The sequence below is a fragment of the Ahaetulla prasina genome, chromosome 9, assembly GCF_028640845.1.
Source record: "Ahaetulla prasina isolate Xishuangbanna chromosome 9, ASM2864084v1, whole genome shotgun sequence".
NCBI lineage: Eukaryota > Metazoa > Chordata > Lepidosauria > Squamata > Colubridae > Ahaetulla > Ahaetulla prasina.
The window spans coordinates 15,541,541-15,557,350 of record NC_080547.1 but is presented as its reverse complement, the minus strand read 5'-3'; the positions used below and the strand labels follow the sequence as shown (position 1 = coordinate 15,557,350).

Sequence of the window (15,810 nt, the reverse complement as noted above, 5' to 3'; positions counted from 1 at the left end):
CAAGTTTAAAAAACTGATTCAATCGCTGTATACTTAAAATATTAGCTAAAATTTATCAAAACTAAAACCTTAGTAAAACCCTATTAAAACCCACTAAAACCTCCCATACTAAAATCAATCAGGCCAGCCCCGCTTGGTGAAAAAAAAGAAAGTCTTGAGCTCGCGTTTAAAGGTCCGGAGATCAGGGAGGAGACGGAGTCCCACCAGCAGCTCATTCCATAAAGCTGGGGCCCCCACAGAGAACGCCCTTCCCCTGGGGGCCGCCAGCCGACATTGACTAGCCGACGGCACCCTAAGAAGACCCTCCCTGTGGGCGCGCACTGGACGTACTGGATAATGGGAGGTAACTGTTGGCAGCAGGCGGTCCCGTAAATATCCCGGTCCAATGCCATGGAGCGCTTTAAAGGTGATAACCAACACTTTGAAGTGCACCCGGAAGACCACCGGCAACCAATGCAGCCTGCGCAGGACAAAAAAGCTATTGTTCTGTTCTGTTCATCCCATCACCCATCTCCTTCCACTTATGACTGTATGACTGTAACTTTGTTGCTTGTATCCTTACGATTTATATTGATATTGATTGTTTTGACCATCCTGTGTAGACACCGCTGCCAAATGTTTATTTTGTCCGCTGTGGTCTCTGCTCATCTGACTTCAAACAATGTTTTTATAACAATGTGGATGATAATGACTGACGGAGGAAAATTTCTATACACTACTAAAACCTTCGTAGCCGTTGGTTTGTAAACTTCAGTTGAGGGAAATTGAAAGGGATAGAGAACAATTTTTGAACCAAGGGGCTAGTTTACAAAATGCTGGGACCTATGGAGGGAGGGAGGAGGGAGGGAAGAGGGAGGGAGGGAGGGAGGGAGGGAAAGAGAGGGGCGGGGGATCGGATGGATGGATGAGTAGGAAGGTAGGTAGAAATAGATAGGTGATAGAGGATAGATAGATAGATAGATAGATAGATAGATAGATAGATAGATAGATAGAAAGATAGATAGATAGATAGATAGATAGATAGATAGATAGATAGATAGATAGATAGATAGATATTGTGTTTCCCCAAAAATAAGACCCTTATATTTTTTGGAACTGTGAAATAAGTACTTGGCCTTATTTTGGGGGAGGTCTTATTATTTTGGGGGGCATACCTGATTTCCAGCTCTATCTCTCTAACTCTAACCAGAGGAAATGGCAGGAACTGGCTGCACATGCATTTAAATATTTTTTTAATATTTTTTTGGGGGTGGGGGTGGTATTTTTAGTGCATGCGCTCAAAAGCCCGATTGGGCTTATTATCAGGGGATGTCTTATTTTAGGGGAAACAGGCAGTGGTGAGATTCAAGTAATTTAACAACCGGTTCTCTGCCCTAATGATCTCTTCCAACAACCAGTTTGCTAAACTGCTCAGAAAATTAACAACCGGTTCTCCCGAAGTGGTGCGAACTGACTGAATCCCGCCACTGGAAAAGGGTAGATGATAGATAGGCTACCTATCTATCATATAGACATATCTATTTTCTCACGCAGGACTGGCCTGAAATTTTAATATTTTAGATGATTTTATGGGTTTTTAATTTTAATTAGTTTTATAGGGTTTTTGAATGTATTTTAAAAGCTGGGCCAAATTTAAATAAGCTTTTTAACTATTGTTTTAGTTGTATAGTATGTGTCTTGGTTGTTGTTTTATTTGGCTGTTAACTGCCCTGAGTCCTTCGGGAGAAGGGCGGTATACAAATTAAAATATTATTATTATTATTATTATTACCTTACAAAATGCTGGGACCTATGGAGAGAGATGGAGGGAGGGGAGAGGGGGGAGGGAGGGAGGGAGAGAGAGAAATTGAACTGAATACTTTATTTGGCCAAGTGTGATTAGACACACAAGGAATTTGTCTCTGGTACAGAAGCTCTCAGTGTGCATGCAAAGCAACAGACTAACAATAATGATAATAATAATACCAATAAAAGGTGTGAATAAAGAAGATAATAAGAATAAGAAAGAATGCTACACGGGTAAGTATATGCAAACATCAGGTAGCTCTGTGAGAATTAGGTGTTTAGCCGAGAAAGAGAGAGAGGACGAAAGAACATACAGTATATCCTTTTTTCTGAAGTTTACCAGGAACTCTTCAAAAACATGTGTCTGACAATGTAATCAATAAGTCCAGTCTGAGAAGCTTTGCTTCCCCCCCCCCTTTTATTCATGTTTCTGTAACGTAGATTTATTTGCGCAGTGACAAAACCCAGGAATGTTGTTAGTGAAAATTCTCAGCTGTTCTGTTAGATCTTACTCATGTAAACATCCAGATCTAATGTGTTTATTTTGCACTGCTTTGAGTACAGCTCCGGTCTCCATCAGACTCACACATATCCTGGATGGTTTGCAATCGTAAGCCCTGTTGTAAGGCGTCTGGATCTTAGGATCTTGTCTCTTGAATTAACTCAGAGCTCTTAACCTTTGACTTCTGTTTATAGCCCCTTCACTTCCCACCATTGACAAATAATCAAAAGTGCCCATTTAAGGAGCTGCTGGTTTACCTTTAAGTATCACACAACTCCCACATATAGTCTTTATGTATTTTTAGAACAATGGTGAAGAACTGCTTTCAATCCAAGGACTACACTTGTGTATATCTCTTTTGAAAGCCACATGTCAAAGAAATGTATTTGTAGTATCAAGTCACCCCATACTTTTTCTCCAGCAGACAAGCTTATTGGATTTGATGTCACTTTTGAAATATATGCCATTTATTTATTTATTATTTTTTTGCCCCGCCTTTTTTAAGTAACAGGACAAAGTAGAGCAGAGCAGAGCAGAATAGAACAGAATAGAATTCTTTATTGGCCAAGTGTGATTGGACACACAAGGAATTTGTCTTGGTGCATAGGCTCTCAGTATACATCAAAAGACAAGATACACTCATCAAGAATCACAAGGCACAACACCCAGTGACAGTCATACGGTACAATAAGCAATCAAATCATACTAGGAAATAATCAGGGTAAATATAAATCCGCAAGGATACAAGCAACAAAGTTACAGTCATGCAGTCACAAGTCAAGGCAGCAAACATACACAATACCCCTTTATTCTCCCGTTTTCCTCGCAACAACAACCCTGTGAGGTGGATTGGACAGAGTGAGAGAGAGTTTGTGCCAGGGTCACCTAACCAGCTTTCATGCCTGAGGTGGCACTAGAACTCACTGTCTCCTGGTGATAGGAGGAGGAGGAGGAGGAGGAGGAGGAGGAGGAGGAGGAAAAAGGAAAGAAGGAAGAAGAAAGGAGGAGGAGGAGAAAAAGAAGAGGAGGAGGAGGAAGACTGGTATCCTTAGTGCTTTCTGAGCTTGATGGTTTTTTTGCAGCTGTTTCACAACTAAACTAGGTAACATCAGTGCTAGGAGGTAGTGAAACAGACAGAAAATACCACATCCCCCTACGTAACACTGATGATGCCACCTAGCTGGGTCGTGAAACGTCTGCAAAATAAATTAAAAAAAAAATCCACCAAACTCAGAGAGTACCCAAAGTCCCTTCATTTCAACCCGGAGCTACAATTTTTTTTTTTTTTTAAAAATAATATTTTATTGGTAGGAAGCTTCAAGTCCATTATTGTAAGGGGGTGGGGGGTTGGAACTAAGATGAAATCCCAAATAACCCTGATCCTAATCCCAAATAATAATGAAACCCTGGCCCTTTCCTTAATTAATTCAATTGTGTTGTAAATGTTGTACCTTGATGAACGCATCTTTTCTTTTATGTACACTGAGAGCCTATGCACCAAGACAAATTCCTTGTGTGTCCAATCACACTTGGCCAATAAATTCTATTCTATTCTATTCTATTCTATTCTATTCTATTCTATTCTATTCTATTCTATTAATTAATTAATTAATTAATTAATCAATTAATTAAAGAAAGGGCCCGGGGAATCTGTCCTTATTTGGGATTTCATCTGGGTTCCACCCTCCACCCCTTTTCCCACCCTTACAAAAATTAATTCATGGAGCTTTTAAATTGCGCTGGCTCCCGCGCCGCCCTCCCTGCCTCCCTGCCTCCCTCCCCGCATCCTCTCCCGGCGGTCCCATCCCCGCCGCGCGGCCGGGGATGCGGTTGCCGGGGCAACGGAGCCCAGCATCTCGGGTCGCCTAGCAACCGGCTCTCTCCCCGGCTTCCTTTTCCCCCCGCCTGCTCCGCGCCGTCCCTCTCCTCCCACCCGGCGCTGGGATCAAGCCAGGCGGGGAATGCGCAAGCTCGGCCCGGCGAGAACGGACGCCCCGAGTCCCTCGGCATCATGGCGCTTTGGCGGCCGGAGCTGCTGCCGCTGCTCCTTCTCCTTCTCCTGCTCCGTGAGTCTCGCCCGGTTGGGTTGCGTGTATGCGGGTGGGGGGATCCCCCGATGGAGGGAAAGGAGGGGAGCCGGACCCAAAGGAGAACCCGGGCGGGGTCTTTCCAAAAGTGGGGGGTGGGGGGAGAAAACGGGGTGGGGGGGGGAAATCATTCTTGATTAACAGCCCCCTTTTTCCCCCCCCCACCCTCTCTCCCTTTCCCGGGCTCCTATTGTTTCCAGCATCCTCCAGTTGCAAAGTTAGGAGATGCGTGGGGGTGGGTGGGTGGGAGGCGGTGTTGAGAGGTGAAGGGGGTCTTTGGGGAGTTTTTCCTCCCTAGCCCATCATCCTTGGGCGGAGAGTTCCTGAGACAATAGGCCCCAGGTGGGCTTCCCCAAGGGTTGGAGGGTGTAAGTTTTGTGTTTTGTGTGTGTGTATGTGTGTGTGTGTCTTACAAGGGGGAGGAAAACTTTTCTCCAGTCCAGCATCTGGACTGGACAAAGGGAAAGGAGCCATAGCTGCTTTGGAAAGAAAAAGTTGTTTTTTTTTGCTCTTTTCAAGGCCCTAAACAAAAGATTTGCGAGTTGGGCGATTGTGGATTTGTGCGAACAAAACAAAAGGTGCTGAATGCAATAATTATTTGCCGGCTGCCTGGTTCAGAAGTAGCTCCTAAGTCGCCCGCCAGACACCTACATACACACCCCCACACACATACACCCTCCTCCGTAGTGGCTCAGCTGCTTATACCGTTGGACGGTGTCCTGGTGAACTTTTCCTGAGTTGGTACAAAATGCGCTATCTTGTGAAGGAAAGAAGGGAGGGATGGATGGAAGGATGGAAGGAAGGAAGGAATAAGGGAGGGAAGGGAGGACGGATGGAAGGAAGGAATAAGGAAGGGAAGGAAGGAAGAAAGGGAGGGAGGGAGGATGGATAGAAGGAAGGAAGGAATAAGGGAGGGAGGGAAGGGAGGGAGGGAGGGAGGATGGAAGGAAGGAAGGAATAAGGGAGAGAGGGAGGGAGGGAGGGAAGGAAGATTGATTTAATGGTAGGCCCTTTTGTGCTTCCCGTTCAATTGTTTTTGTTGATTGTGGATTTCGTGGAGTTGTAAAGTACTTTGGAGGCTTCTTCCTCCCTACCAATTTACTCTCCTTTTACTGTAACTGCGTGCAAAAGGTGGAGGAATGGCTGAACTAAGAAGACCTCTTTATTATTATTATTTTCCTAACCTTTCTCTCCCGTCTGTCTTTATCAAGTCCCAAAATTGTTTTTGAATGGTGTCCTTGGATGTTTGCAACAGCAGCCTCAAGAAATAGGACTAAGCGATAGTAACCGGCCCCAAATCACCCCCCCCTTTTTTTTGTCCTTTACTCCGAGTGTGGCCACTGCAAGCTGGCACAGAAGTGTTATAGAAGTGGCTTCTACAGGTAGTCCTCCACTTACAACAGTTCATTTAGTGACCATTCAAAGTTACAACAGCACCCAAAAAAGTGATTTATGACCATTTTTCACACTTGCGACCTTAATAATAATAATAATAATAATATTTTAATTTGTATACCCCCCTTCTCCCGAAGGACTCAGGGCGGTGAACAGGCAGATAAAATATAAATACACACAATAATTAAAAACATCCCTTAAAAAACTAATTTAAATGCCCAAAATGTTAAAAAACATACTCCCCCGTAAAATCACAAAATTTTAAAAACCCATCCAATAAAAATAAAAATCAGGCTAGTCCAGCCATACGAAATAAATAGGTTTTAAGTTCGCGGCGAAAGGTCCTAAGGTCAGGTAATTGTCGAAGTCCGAGGGGAAGTTCGTTCCACAGGGTCGGAGCCCCCACAGAGAAGGTCCTCCCCCTGGGGGCCGCCAGTCGACACTGTTTGGCTGACAGCACCCTGAGGAGTCCCTCTCTGTGGGAACGCACCGGACGATGGGAGATAGAGGCCGGCAGTAGGCGGTCCCGTAGATAGCCCGGTCCTAAGCCATGGAGCGCTTTAAAGGTGGTAACCAATACCTTGAAGCGCACCCGGAAAACAACAGGTAGCCAGTTGGTAGCATCCCCATGCTCATGTGATCAAAATTCAGGACACAGTAACGGTCATAAGTATGAAGCAGTTGCCATGTCCCGGGGTCACATGATCCCCTTTTGCGACCTTTTGACAAGCAAAATCAGCCTTAACGACGGTTGTTACTGACTTATCAACTGCAGTGGTTCACTTAACAGCTTTGGCAAGAAAAAGGTCGTGAAATGGGGCAAACCTCCAAATGTCTCGCTTAACAACAGAAATGTTGGGCTCAATTGTGGTCAGAAGTCGAGGACTGCCTGTACGTTTTAAGTATGTAAAAAAAATAAAGTCAAGGTTGTAATGTTGTTATGAGATTCTATTGGGTTACAAAGAGTCGATGCTTTTATTTCTGGGTTTTTTCCCCCCGTTAACCTTACAGGTCTTTCTTTCCTCTTTTCCCTCCCTCATTTTCGCACTGTTTTCATTTTCATTTGTATTTTATTCTATTCGTTTTGTATTCTATTCTTTTTGCATTTTATTCTTCAACAAGCCTCATTAAAAAAAAATATCAGGGTTTAAAAAAAAAAAAGAGAGAACAGCTGGCACACGGAGTCCATTTGCTTTTGCTCAAAAACTATTTTGGGGAGTTGAATAAAAGCAAAGCCAGAAAAAACAACAAGACTGGAAACTTTGCTTTGAACTGAGCCACCCTTCCTCCATCTGTATGCCATTTGGAATGGAACGTATACATATTTAACACTCGGAGGACACAAAGAGGTGTTATTTATCTTATGTGTGTGTGTGGATGGTATTTTGCCCCTCCCAAAAACTGCGTTCTTTATCATCTTTGCAGGAGACAGTCTTTGCTCCTGTCCCGTTCTACAAAAATGTGGATTTCCCCAGTCTCTTTCTCTCCTCCCCCCCCCTCCACATCCCATCTTCTAAGTGTTTCTGTGCTTATCTTGAGGAGGACAGATTTAGGAATGTGCAGCTTGGCCAGCTCAGAGTATTAGCTGATATTGGATCCTTCTTCACTTGGCAACAGAGAAACTCATTGTTCTGGGGGCCCCATGCAAATACTTGCAGCTTTAATTGCAAAAAACATTTGCTAATTTCATTCATGAATGAGTTGGGACTTGCTTGGGGTTTGGGGCTATTAATAAAGGTCCAGATAGAGCAGCTTGGGTGAGTTTTGCTGGAGGGGAGTGTTCAGCTAACATGCAGTAGTGGCCAAAATTGTGGAAACCTTTTGGGAAAAGTGTATTTGCTAAAACTAGTTAATAACACCACTTTTTTTTGGAGGGGGAGTAGTACCATAAAATTATATATCAATGGAAAGATAATTTAATCAAGAATGTAATGCAATAACCTTTATGAATGATTTGCTATCAGAATAGCAGTTACAATATAAAGGAGAAAAGTGAAACGCGTAGAAAAAACGAGATATACAAAAATGATCACCATAGAAAAAAATGAGATATACAAAAATGATCACCATGTCAGTTAATACTTAGTTGGGCAACCTTTAGCATGAATTACGATCTTACAACATCTTCCCATGGAGTGAACCAAGTCTTTTAGTTCTGCAGCTGTTATAATGTGAAACCAAGATTGAATGATGGCTTCTATTAACTGGCTTTTATTGCTGGGTCGCTTCCGACTAACCAGTTTCTTTAGGCGGCTCCATAGATTTTCAATTGGGTGAAGGTCTGGGCTATTCCCAGGCCATTCCAGCAGTGGAAGAGGATTATCTTGAAACTCCCCCCCCCCAAAAAAAGTTTTGTTATTAGCCATCAAACCTCAAAAACACACTTTTCCCAAAAGGTTTCTACAATCTTGGCCACTACTGTACACACTTTCTACCTCAGAGGGTAGATGTCCCTGGGTAAATACAACAAATAGATGAGATTAGTGTTGTGGTTTGGAATTTGCCAATTCTTATTGAGAAAATGAATGCATTAAGGAAATAGCACAGACTTCCTGATGGTCACTTTCAGGGACCATACGTTTATATATTTCCTTGCAAAATATATAGAGGAATGTATGACTGTCCGATCGCAATCTCACACAGCTTCCGACTAACATGGTAATTTGGGGAGAATGGGAGATGAATTTTACTTATTTATTTACTTACATAGTTGGGCTGAGCTCCGAGCAATTTGCAATTTGGTTGCGAACGTTTCGTCACCATTCGAGGAGACGTTGTCAGCGCGCTTCGAATTGTGCTCGTCTGTCCGAGCGCTGGTCTTTCAATACCTTTTGATGTCATGCAAATTAGTGTGGATGTTATGTAATTTGCATCACATGAAAAGGTATTGAAAGACCTGCTCTCACTCGGACAGATGAGCACAATTCAGAGGGCACTGATGATATCTCCTCGAATGGTGACGAAACGTTTGCCACCAAAATGCCAAGTTCGGCGCTAAGACCAACAGCCCAACTACCAACCCAAACTATTTATATTCTAATACATTTCAACCACTTACATATTTATTCAGTTCTGTGGCCATCTGAATCCACAGGGACTGTGAACGGCTCTGTAAAAAAAATAAAAAAATAAAAAAAGGAACATGACAACAGGAAACGTCCCTTTAATATCCACTGATGAAATATTGAAATGTTCATTTCCAGTTCTTGCTTCTCCTTAATTTGCATATCGGTTAATATCCTAAAATAGACATATCCTAAGATAGACCCAATGCACCACCAGAGTCAGAGAGAAAAGGTATGATGGCAAAAATCCTGTGGACCAGGGAAATGTTCTTTTTCTTCTTCTTTTTTTTATTTCTCCAACAGGCCAATCATTAGAACAAATTTTCAAGCGGACTTACCGTCCAGTTCTGAGTTTTGAATTGTTCGCTATTTTTCTAATCAACCAGTGTAATGTATTTTGTCGGGATGGATTATGTTACCGACTTCCAATTTCTTCCTTTGCAAAATTTGCAAAGTGGAATGGAGATTTTGCAGGATCCTTCCCCTGGAGTGGGGTGGGAATGGAGATTTTGCAGGATCCTTCCGCTGGAGTGGGGTGGGAATGGCAAATACCACCTCTGGCTGGCCCCAGAGTGGGGTGGGAATGGAGATTTTGCAATATCCTTCCCCCAGGAGTGGGGTGGGAATGGAGATTTTGCAGGATCCTTCCCCTGGAGTGGGGTGGGAATGGAGATTTTGCAGGATCCTTCCGCTGGAGTGGGGTGGGAATGGAGATTTTGCAGTATCCTTCCCCCTGGAGTGGGGTGGGAATGGAGATTTTGCAGAATCCTTCCCCTGCCACGCCCACCAAGCCATTGCCCACAGAACCGGTAGTAAAAAAATGTGGATTTTACCACTGCATTGATCCCTCTAGCTTCACCGCTGTTCTTGAAAACCCAGTTTTGAGTTGTGTGGGATTCCTTCCCAGAGAACTTAGTCTGGCCCCAACACCACAATCCTTTGGGCATCAAGGTTAAAACTTTGCTAATCTCCCCAGGCCTTTGATGTCGAGGCATACAGATCTTGCTTATTAATTTCACGGCTGCTGCTTGTCTGCTGTTATTATTGGCTTAGCCTTTTATGTGATATTTTAGGCTTGTTTTAACCGAGCTCTTTAGCTGCTTGAACACCCTGTCTGGCAATAAGGCAAGGCATCTCTGGTTTTTAAAACAGAGCAAATGGTGTTTGGATGCAGATCAGGGGAGAGATGGAGAGAGAAAAAGCTTTGGTACAAGCAATTAAAAATTAATTGGGGTTTGTTTATGCTGGTTTTTTCTCTCCTGCCAGCCCCCCCCCAAAAAAAGTATTTTATGGTAATAAAATCAATGGGACGTAACATATGAGAACTCTTATTTGTAGACTGATAAAACAGGGGGGGCGGGGGGAACAAGACCTAGGCAAGAATTGGTTTCAAACATGACAAATCTCCTTTTGGCTTGCTGAGTTTAGGGGGAATAATTCTTAACCGGTCTCTCCTATTGTTCTTATAGAATAGAATAGAATAGAATTTTTTATTGGCCAAGTGTGAATGGACACACAAGGAATTTGTCTTGGTGCATATGCTCTCAGTGTACATAAAAGAAAAGACACGTTCATCAAGGTACAACATTTACAACACAAATGATGGTCAATATATCAATATAAATAATAAGGATTGCCAGCAACAAGTTACAGTCATACAGTCATAAGTGGAAAGAGATGGGTGATGGGAACTATGAGAAGATTAATAGTAGTGCAGATTCAGTAAATAGTCTGACAGTGTTGAGGGAATTCTTTGTTTAGCAGAGTGATGGCCTTTGGGGAAAAACTGTTCTTGTGTCTAGTTGTTCTGGTGTGCAGTGCTCTATTTATTTATTTTTAAATCAACCCAGTGCGAAGAAGTTTTGTCGCGACGAAAACATGAGACCAGAAGTTGATAAAAATGGAAGGGACCGAGTTAGCGATCAGAAACTCCTTGCTGAAAACGATTTCGGATTTTCAGTCTCTTAAAAGTTTTAACCATTTGTGATTATTGTCGCCGGAACTGTAGTCTGCAGTCTTTAATTTGAGCAGGCTTTTGGTTCAGGTACATCGAGCCCCTGCCGAGTAGAATAGAATAGAATACAATAGAATAGAATTTTTATTGGCCAAGTGGGATTGGACACACAAGGAATTTGTCTTGGTGCAGATGCTCTCAGTGTACATAAAAGAAAAGATACCTTCATCAAGGTACAACATTTACAACACAATTGATGATCAATATATCAATGTAAATCATAAGGATTGCCAGCAACAAGTTATAGTCATACAGTCATAAGTGGAAAGAGATTGGTGATGGGAACGATGAGAAGATTAATAGTAGTGCAGATTCAGTAAATAGTTTGACAGTGTTGAGGGAATTATTTGTTTAGCAGAGTGATGGCAGTTCGGGAAAAAACTGTTCTTGTGTCTAGTTGTTCTGGTGTGCAGTGCTCTATAGCATCGTTTTGAAGGTAGGAGTTGAAACAGTTTATGTCCAGGATGCGAGGGGTCTGTAAATATTTTTATGTGTGTTGTGTTTTTGAGTATATGTGTGTTGTGTTTTTGTGGGTCTCCAGTTTTCCTGCCTTTTTTTTTTTTGCACCTATTTTATGGCTTCATTTTTAAAACAATGACTTTTTTTTCCCCTGTAGTGGTTTTTTTTTCCCCCTCCCATTTTATGGCCACTGGGTCACTTTATACAAATTTAATAAAGAGAATAAGTAATTTATTTAGGGAGATTTCTCAGGCCTTGGAAGACAAGCAGGGTCAGATGTGTTTAAGTCCAGGGATGTGGGAACAGCTAGCAGGAATTCCTGAGATGTTGGCAAGCAAAGAACATTCTAGAAGAAGCTGAAAGAAAATGCTTCTGTTGTGTTGCCAAGACAACATGAATACGTATACACCCATGGTGGGTTTCAAAATTTTTTACTACCGGTTCTATGTCTGGCTTGGTGGGTGTGGCATGGCTTGGTGGGCGTGGCTTAGTGGGCGTGGCACTGGAAGGATACTCTAAAATCTCCATTCCCACCCCACTCCAGGGGAAGGATACTGCAAAATCCCCATTTCCTCCTAATCAGCTGGGACTCGGGAGGCAGAGAATAGATGAGGCTGGAGCCAGGCAGAATTTTTTCTACCAGTTCTCCGAACTACTCAAAATTTCTGCTACCGGTTCTCCAGAACTGGTCCGAACCTGCTGAAACCCACCTCTGATACACACGTCTTTAAGGACATCTTTTTACCTTAAAAGTTGTTTTTTTTTAAAAAAAAACCTTTTTCCTGCCTGGTCAAATCCAACTGCTCACTCTTTCATGATGAGTCTTAACTTCTTGAGAACTTCACCTGCTGCTCCAGATTCCATGTGGGTCGCGTCCCACTCAAATAGCTGAGATTTTTGGGATTCTCCGAAGACCCAAATAGGTTCTGTGCCCACAAAAGCCTTTTTGTAGCATTCTCATCAGAATATCCCTAGACAATCCTCTCTTTTTACAGAGATCCAGCTGTCTCGCAAGGAAGCAAGTGGTCCAAGCCAGCTGTCCACGCTTGTGGTCGGTCCTTTTGGCTTTTTCTGGCCTAGTAGATTTTGCTAAGTCTCCTAAATTGAAAAGGGGAACAGGAAGGGCAGGGATACGATGAAGGGACCCCAAACTGCTTCACCGTTGGTTGATAAAAGGCCCAAATCGGTGGCTTGGAATCGTGGCTTTAATTCCATTCCGAAACAAAATGTGAAGTTTCTCCTTGAGTTGTAAACAACTCGTTGTAAGAATTGGGTTTTTTTACCCCCCCCACACCCCCTTTCTAGCTCTGGCGAAGAATGTGTGATACTAGCAAGCTGTCTCCGGACATCTTCTCCAAGCCGTGTTGTTTATTATGTAAATGGCTTTGAGTTCACGGAGAATGGCGTGGGCCTTTGTGCCAAGTCTTTGCTTGTGCACAAAGAAGCAAAGTCGAAAGAGCCGTTCCTCAAACTGCTTGGCTTTCTTTCCCCTGATGGTGTCTTTTCTTTCTATTCCTCCCGAGACGTAACGGTGGGCTTTGCGGATCCTGCTCACCATTGTTACACCCTCTTGAGCATCCCACATGGCTTGGTGTTTGGTGTGGTGCAGAATTTAGGCCTGTGAATTTACAGATTACAGGATTAATAGAATTGGAAGCAACCTTGTAGGTCATCTATCCAACAACCCACACCCAAGCAGGAGACTCTACACCATTTCTGACAGATGGCAGCCCAGACTCTTCTTGAAAGCTTCCAGGGATGAAGCTCCCACAACTTCCAAAGGGAACTTCTGTTCCATGGGTTGATTGTTCCCACTGTCAGAATGTTCCTCCTCATTTCAAGGTTGAAAATCTCCTTGTTCAGTTTCCATCCATTATTCCTTGTCTGGCCTTGAGGTGCTTTGGAGAATAGCCTGACCCCTTCCTCTCTGTGGCAGCCCCTCAAATACCAGAAGACTGCTATCTTGTCTCCCCTGGTCCTTCTCTTCACTAGACTAGCCATGCCCAGTTTCTGCAACCGTTCATCGTATGTTTTAGCTTCCAGTCCCCTCATCATCCTGGTTGCTCTTCTCTGCACTTTTTCTAGAGTCTCAACATCTTTTTTATAGTGTGGTGACCAAAACTGGATGCAGGATTCTAGGTGTGGTCTTACTAAGGCTTTATATATAGAGTGGTATTAGTACCTCCCTTGATCTTGAAAAAAGGGGAATGTCTTCCTGATTTTTGTCCTCTTTGGCTTTCTGCTCCAGGTCCTTATCCTCATGGCTGCCTGAAGACCCAAGTTAGGGGATGTGTGTTTCAGAAATTCCAGCAATATTTCAAACTGTGTATATATTCTGTGAATGCAGGGCAAGTTGGTTAGCATGAGTTTTCCCTGCAATTAGTGCTGCGTCCTGTAAACTGATAAGAAACAACAGAAGGCCATCACATTCTTTCCGTTTTAAACCAAATGAAAACAATCCAGCGTTTAAGAGACTAACAGAGTTGGAAGGGATCTTATAGGTCATCTAGTCTAAACACCCGCCCAAGCAGAAGACCCTACACCGTTTCTGACAAATGGTAATCCAATCTTTTCTTGAAAGTCCCCAAGTGATGAAGCTCCCACAGCTTCCGAAGGCAACTTCTGTTCCACTGGTTGATGGTTCTCACTGTCAGAAAGTTCCTCCTCATTTCTAGGTTGAATCTCTCCTTGATCAGCTTCCATCCATTATTCCTTGTCTGGCCTTCAGATGCTTTGGGTTATTCGTCTTCCCTTGAGTAAACTGCCCCTAAACTGGTAAATTCTCCTGCAACAAAGTTTGGGAGAAAAAACAAACAATGGGAGCTTACAACGACAAGGGAGTTTTTGGAGAAAGTTGTGCTAAGTTTTGCTTCCCAGCAAAGGGCGCCTCTTTCTCTTGGCATCCTTTGTCATCACTCCCACCCTGACTCCCCTCCCTTCTCCGCCCGGCTTCCCTACAATTTAGTCCTGTGTGCGTGTGTGCTGAGGCAGAAATGGATGTTGTAAATTCAAAAGTCCCGTTTCACAGCTGATTGCGCTCCTGTCCGGCTAGGAATGCATTCAAACATTTTCTAAAGCCTGGTTTGAGTTGTAGCCCAGGACGGAGGGGGTGAGATAAGCTATTCGGTCTGATTCGGAATGCCTTTCCTGGGATTCGCTGTGCCGAAAAAATTCTCCTGGGTTGCAGGTGGGTTGAGGACAAAGAGATCTCTTTGTACTTTAAACGTTTTAACAATTTCTGGAATGGTATTGGAGAGCCAGTATTATGTAGCGGTGAAGGTGCTGGTCTAGAAACCAGGAGACTGTGAGTTCTAGTCCCACCTTACTCATGAAAGCTGGCTAAATGAGTTTGGGCCAATCACCAGAGATGGTGAATTCTAGTCCTGTCTTAGCCATGAAAACCTAATTGATGACTTTGGGGCCAATCACCAGGAGACTGTGAGTTATAGTCCTGCCTTAGGCATGAAAACCAACTGGTGACTTTGGGCCAATCACCAGGAGACTGAATTCTAGTTTTATCTTAAGCATGAAAGCTGGCTGGGTGACATTGGACCAATCACCAGGAGACTGTGAGTTCTAGTCCTACTTTAGGCCAGAAACCAGGAGACTGTGAGTTCTAGTCCTACCTTAGGCATGAAAGTTGCTGGGGGGCTTTGGACCAATCACCAGGAGATGGTGAGTTCTAGTCCTGCTTTAGGAAACGTTTCCGTGTTGTCTTCTTAAGACTTAGCCTGTGAATTGGGCCTCTCCAGCCGTAGTCCGGCATTCTAACCACTACCCCATTAGCCTTAGGAGACCCCATAACGAGAAGGCAGTGCTTTTTAGAGTTACAGGAACTGGCTCCCAGATGTCCTACAGAAATAAATCTGGACGGACATCCATTAATTTTCAGGTCATCAGTACTAAAGGCAAATAAAAATAATGACCTCCCTGTTTCCGGCAGCAGAAGGCCTCAAGGCCACCAGGCAATACTACCAAATTAACGTTCCTCGTAGGATTACAAATATATTTGGATTGCACCCTAGGAAGGGCGTCCTTAAAAATGCATTCCTGTAGTGTATGGATTTTAAAGTCTTGATTTTTCCACATTTGCATTGCGGAACAGACCCATTCTCCTGTTTCAAGGCTTCAATGCTTTCTTTGCTGTAAATTCATGGAAGATTAGCTTTGCTCAGCTTCCTGATTCTGATTCTCCCAGAGAATTAGGCAATGGTGACTGGGGTGGGTGGGTTTGAGGGTAGAGGATGGAGGGTAGAGGATGGAGTGAGGGTAGAGGATGGAGTAATGTACAGGGATTATTGAAGATGTATAAATATAATTAATGTAGGGTCAGGTCTGCCCAGCTACCATTTTAGAATGGTGGGGAGGGAGAAAAGAGGAGACAGTAGGAGGTAGGAAAGAGGAGAAGAAGGGTGGAAGAGAGAGAAGGAAGGTTTAGGGTGGAGGGAGGAGAGGATGTAGATAAGAGAAGGGGAGGAAGGTCTGGAAAGTAGAAGAAGGTAG

General features: G+C 43.4%; 1 protein-coding gene across 1 annotated transcript in view; it reads left to right on the top strand.

Moving 5' to 3' along the window:
• The first annotated feature begins 4,211 nt into the window (after positions 1 to 4,211).
• LOC131203875 (junctional adhesion molecule C-like) overlaps positions 4,212 to 15,810 on the top strand; it is a 48,969-nt gene continuing 37,370 nt past the window's right edge. The window contains exon 1 of the mRNA XM_058194563.1: positions 4,212 to 4,353. Within this exon, the coding sequence (XP_058050546.1) occupies positions 4,299 to 4,353 (55 nt within the window). The 5' untranslated portion in view covers positions 4,212 to 4,298. The remainder of the gene's footprint in view (positions 4,354 to 15,810) is intronic.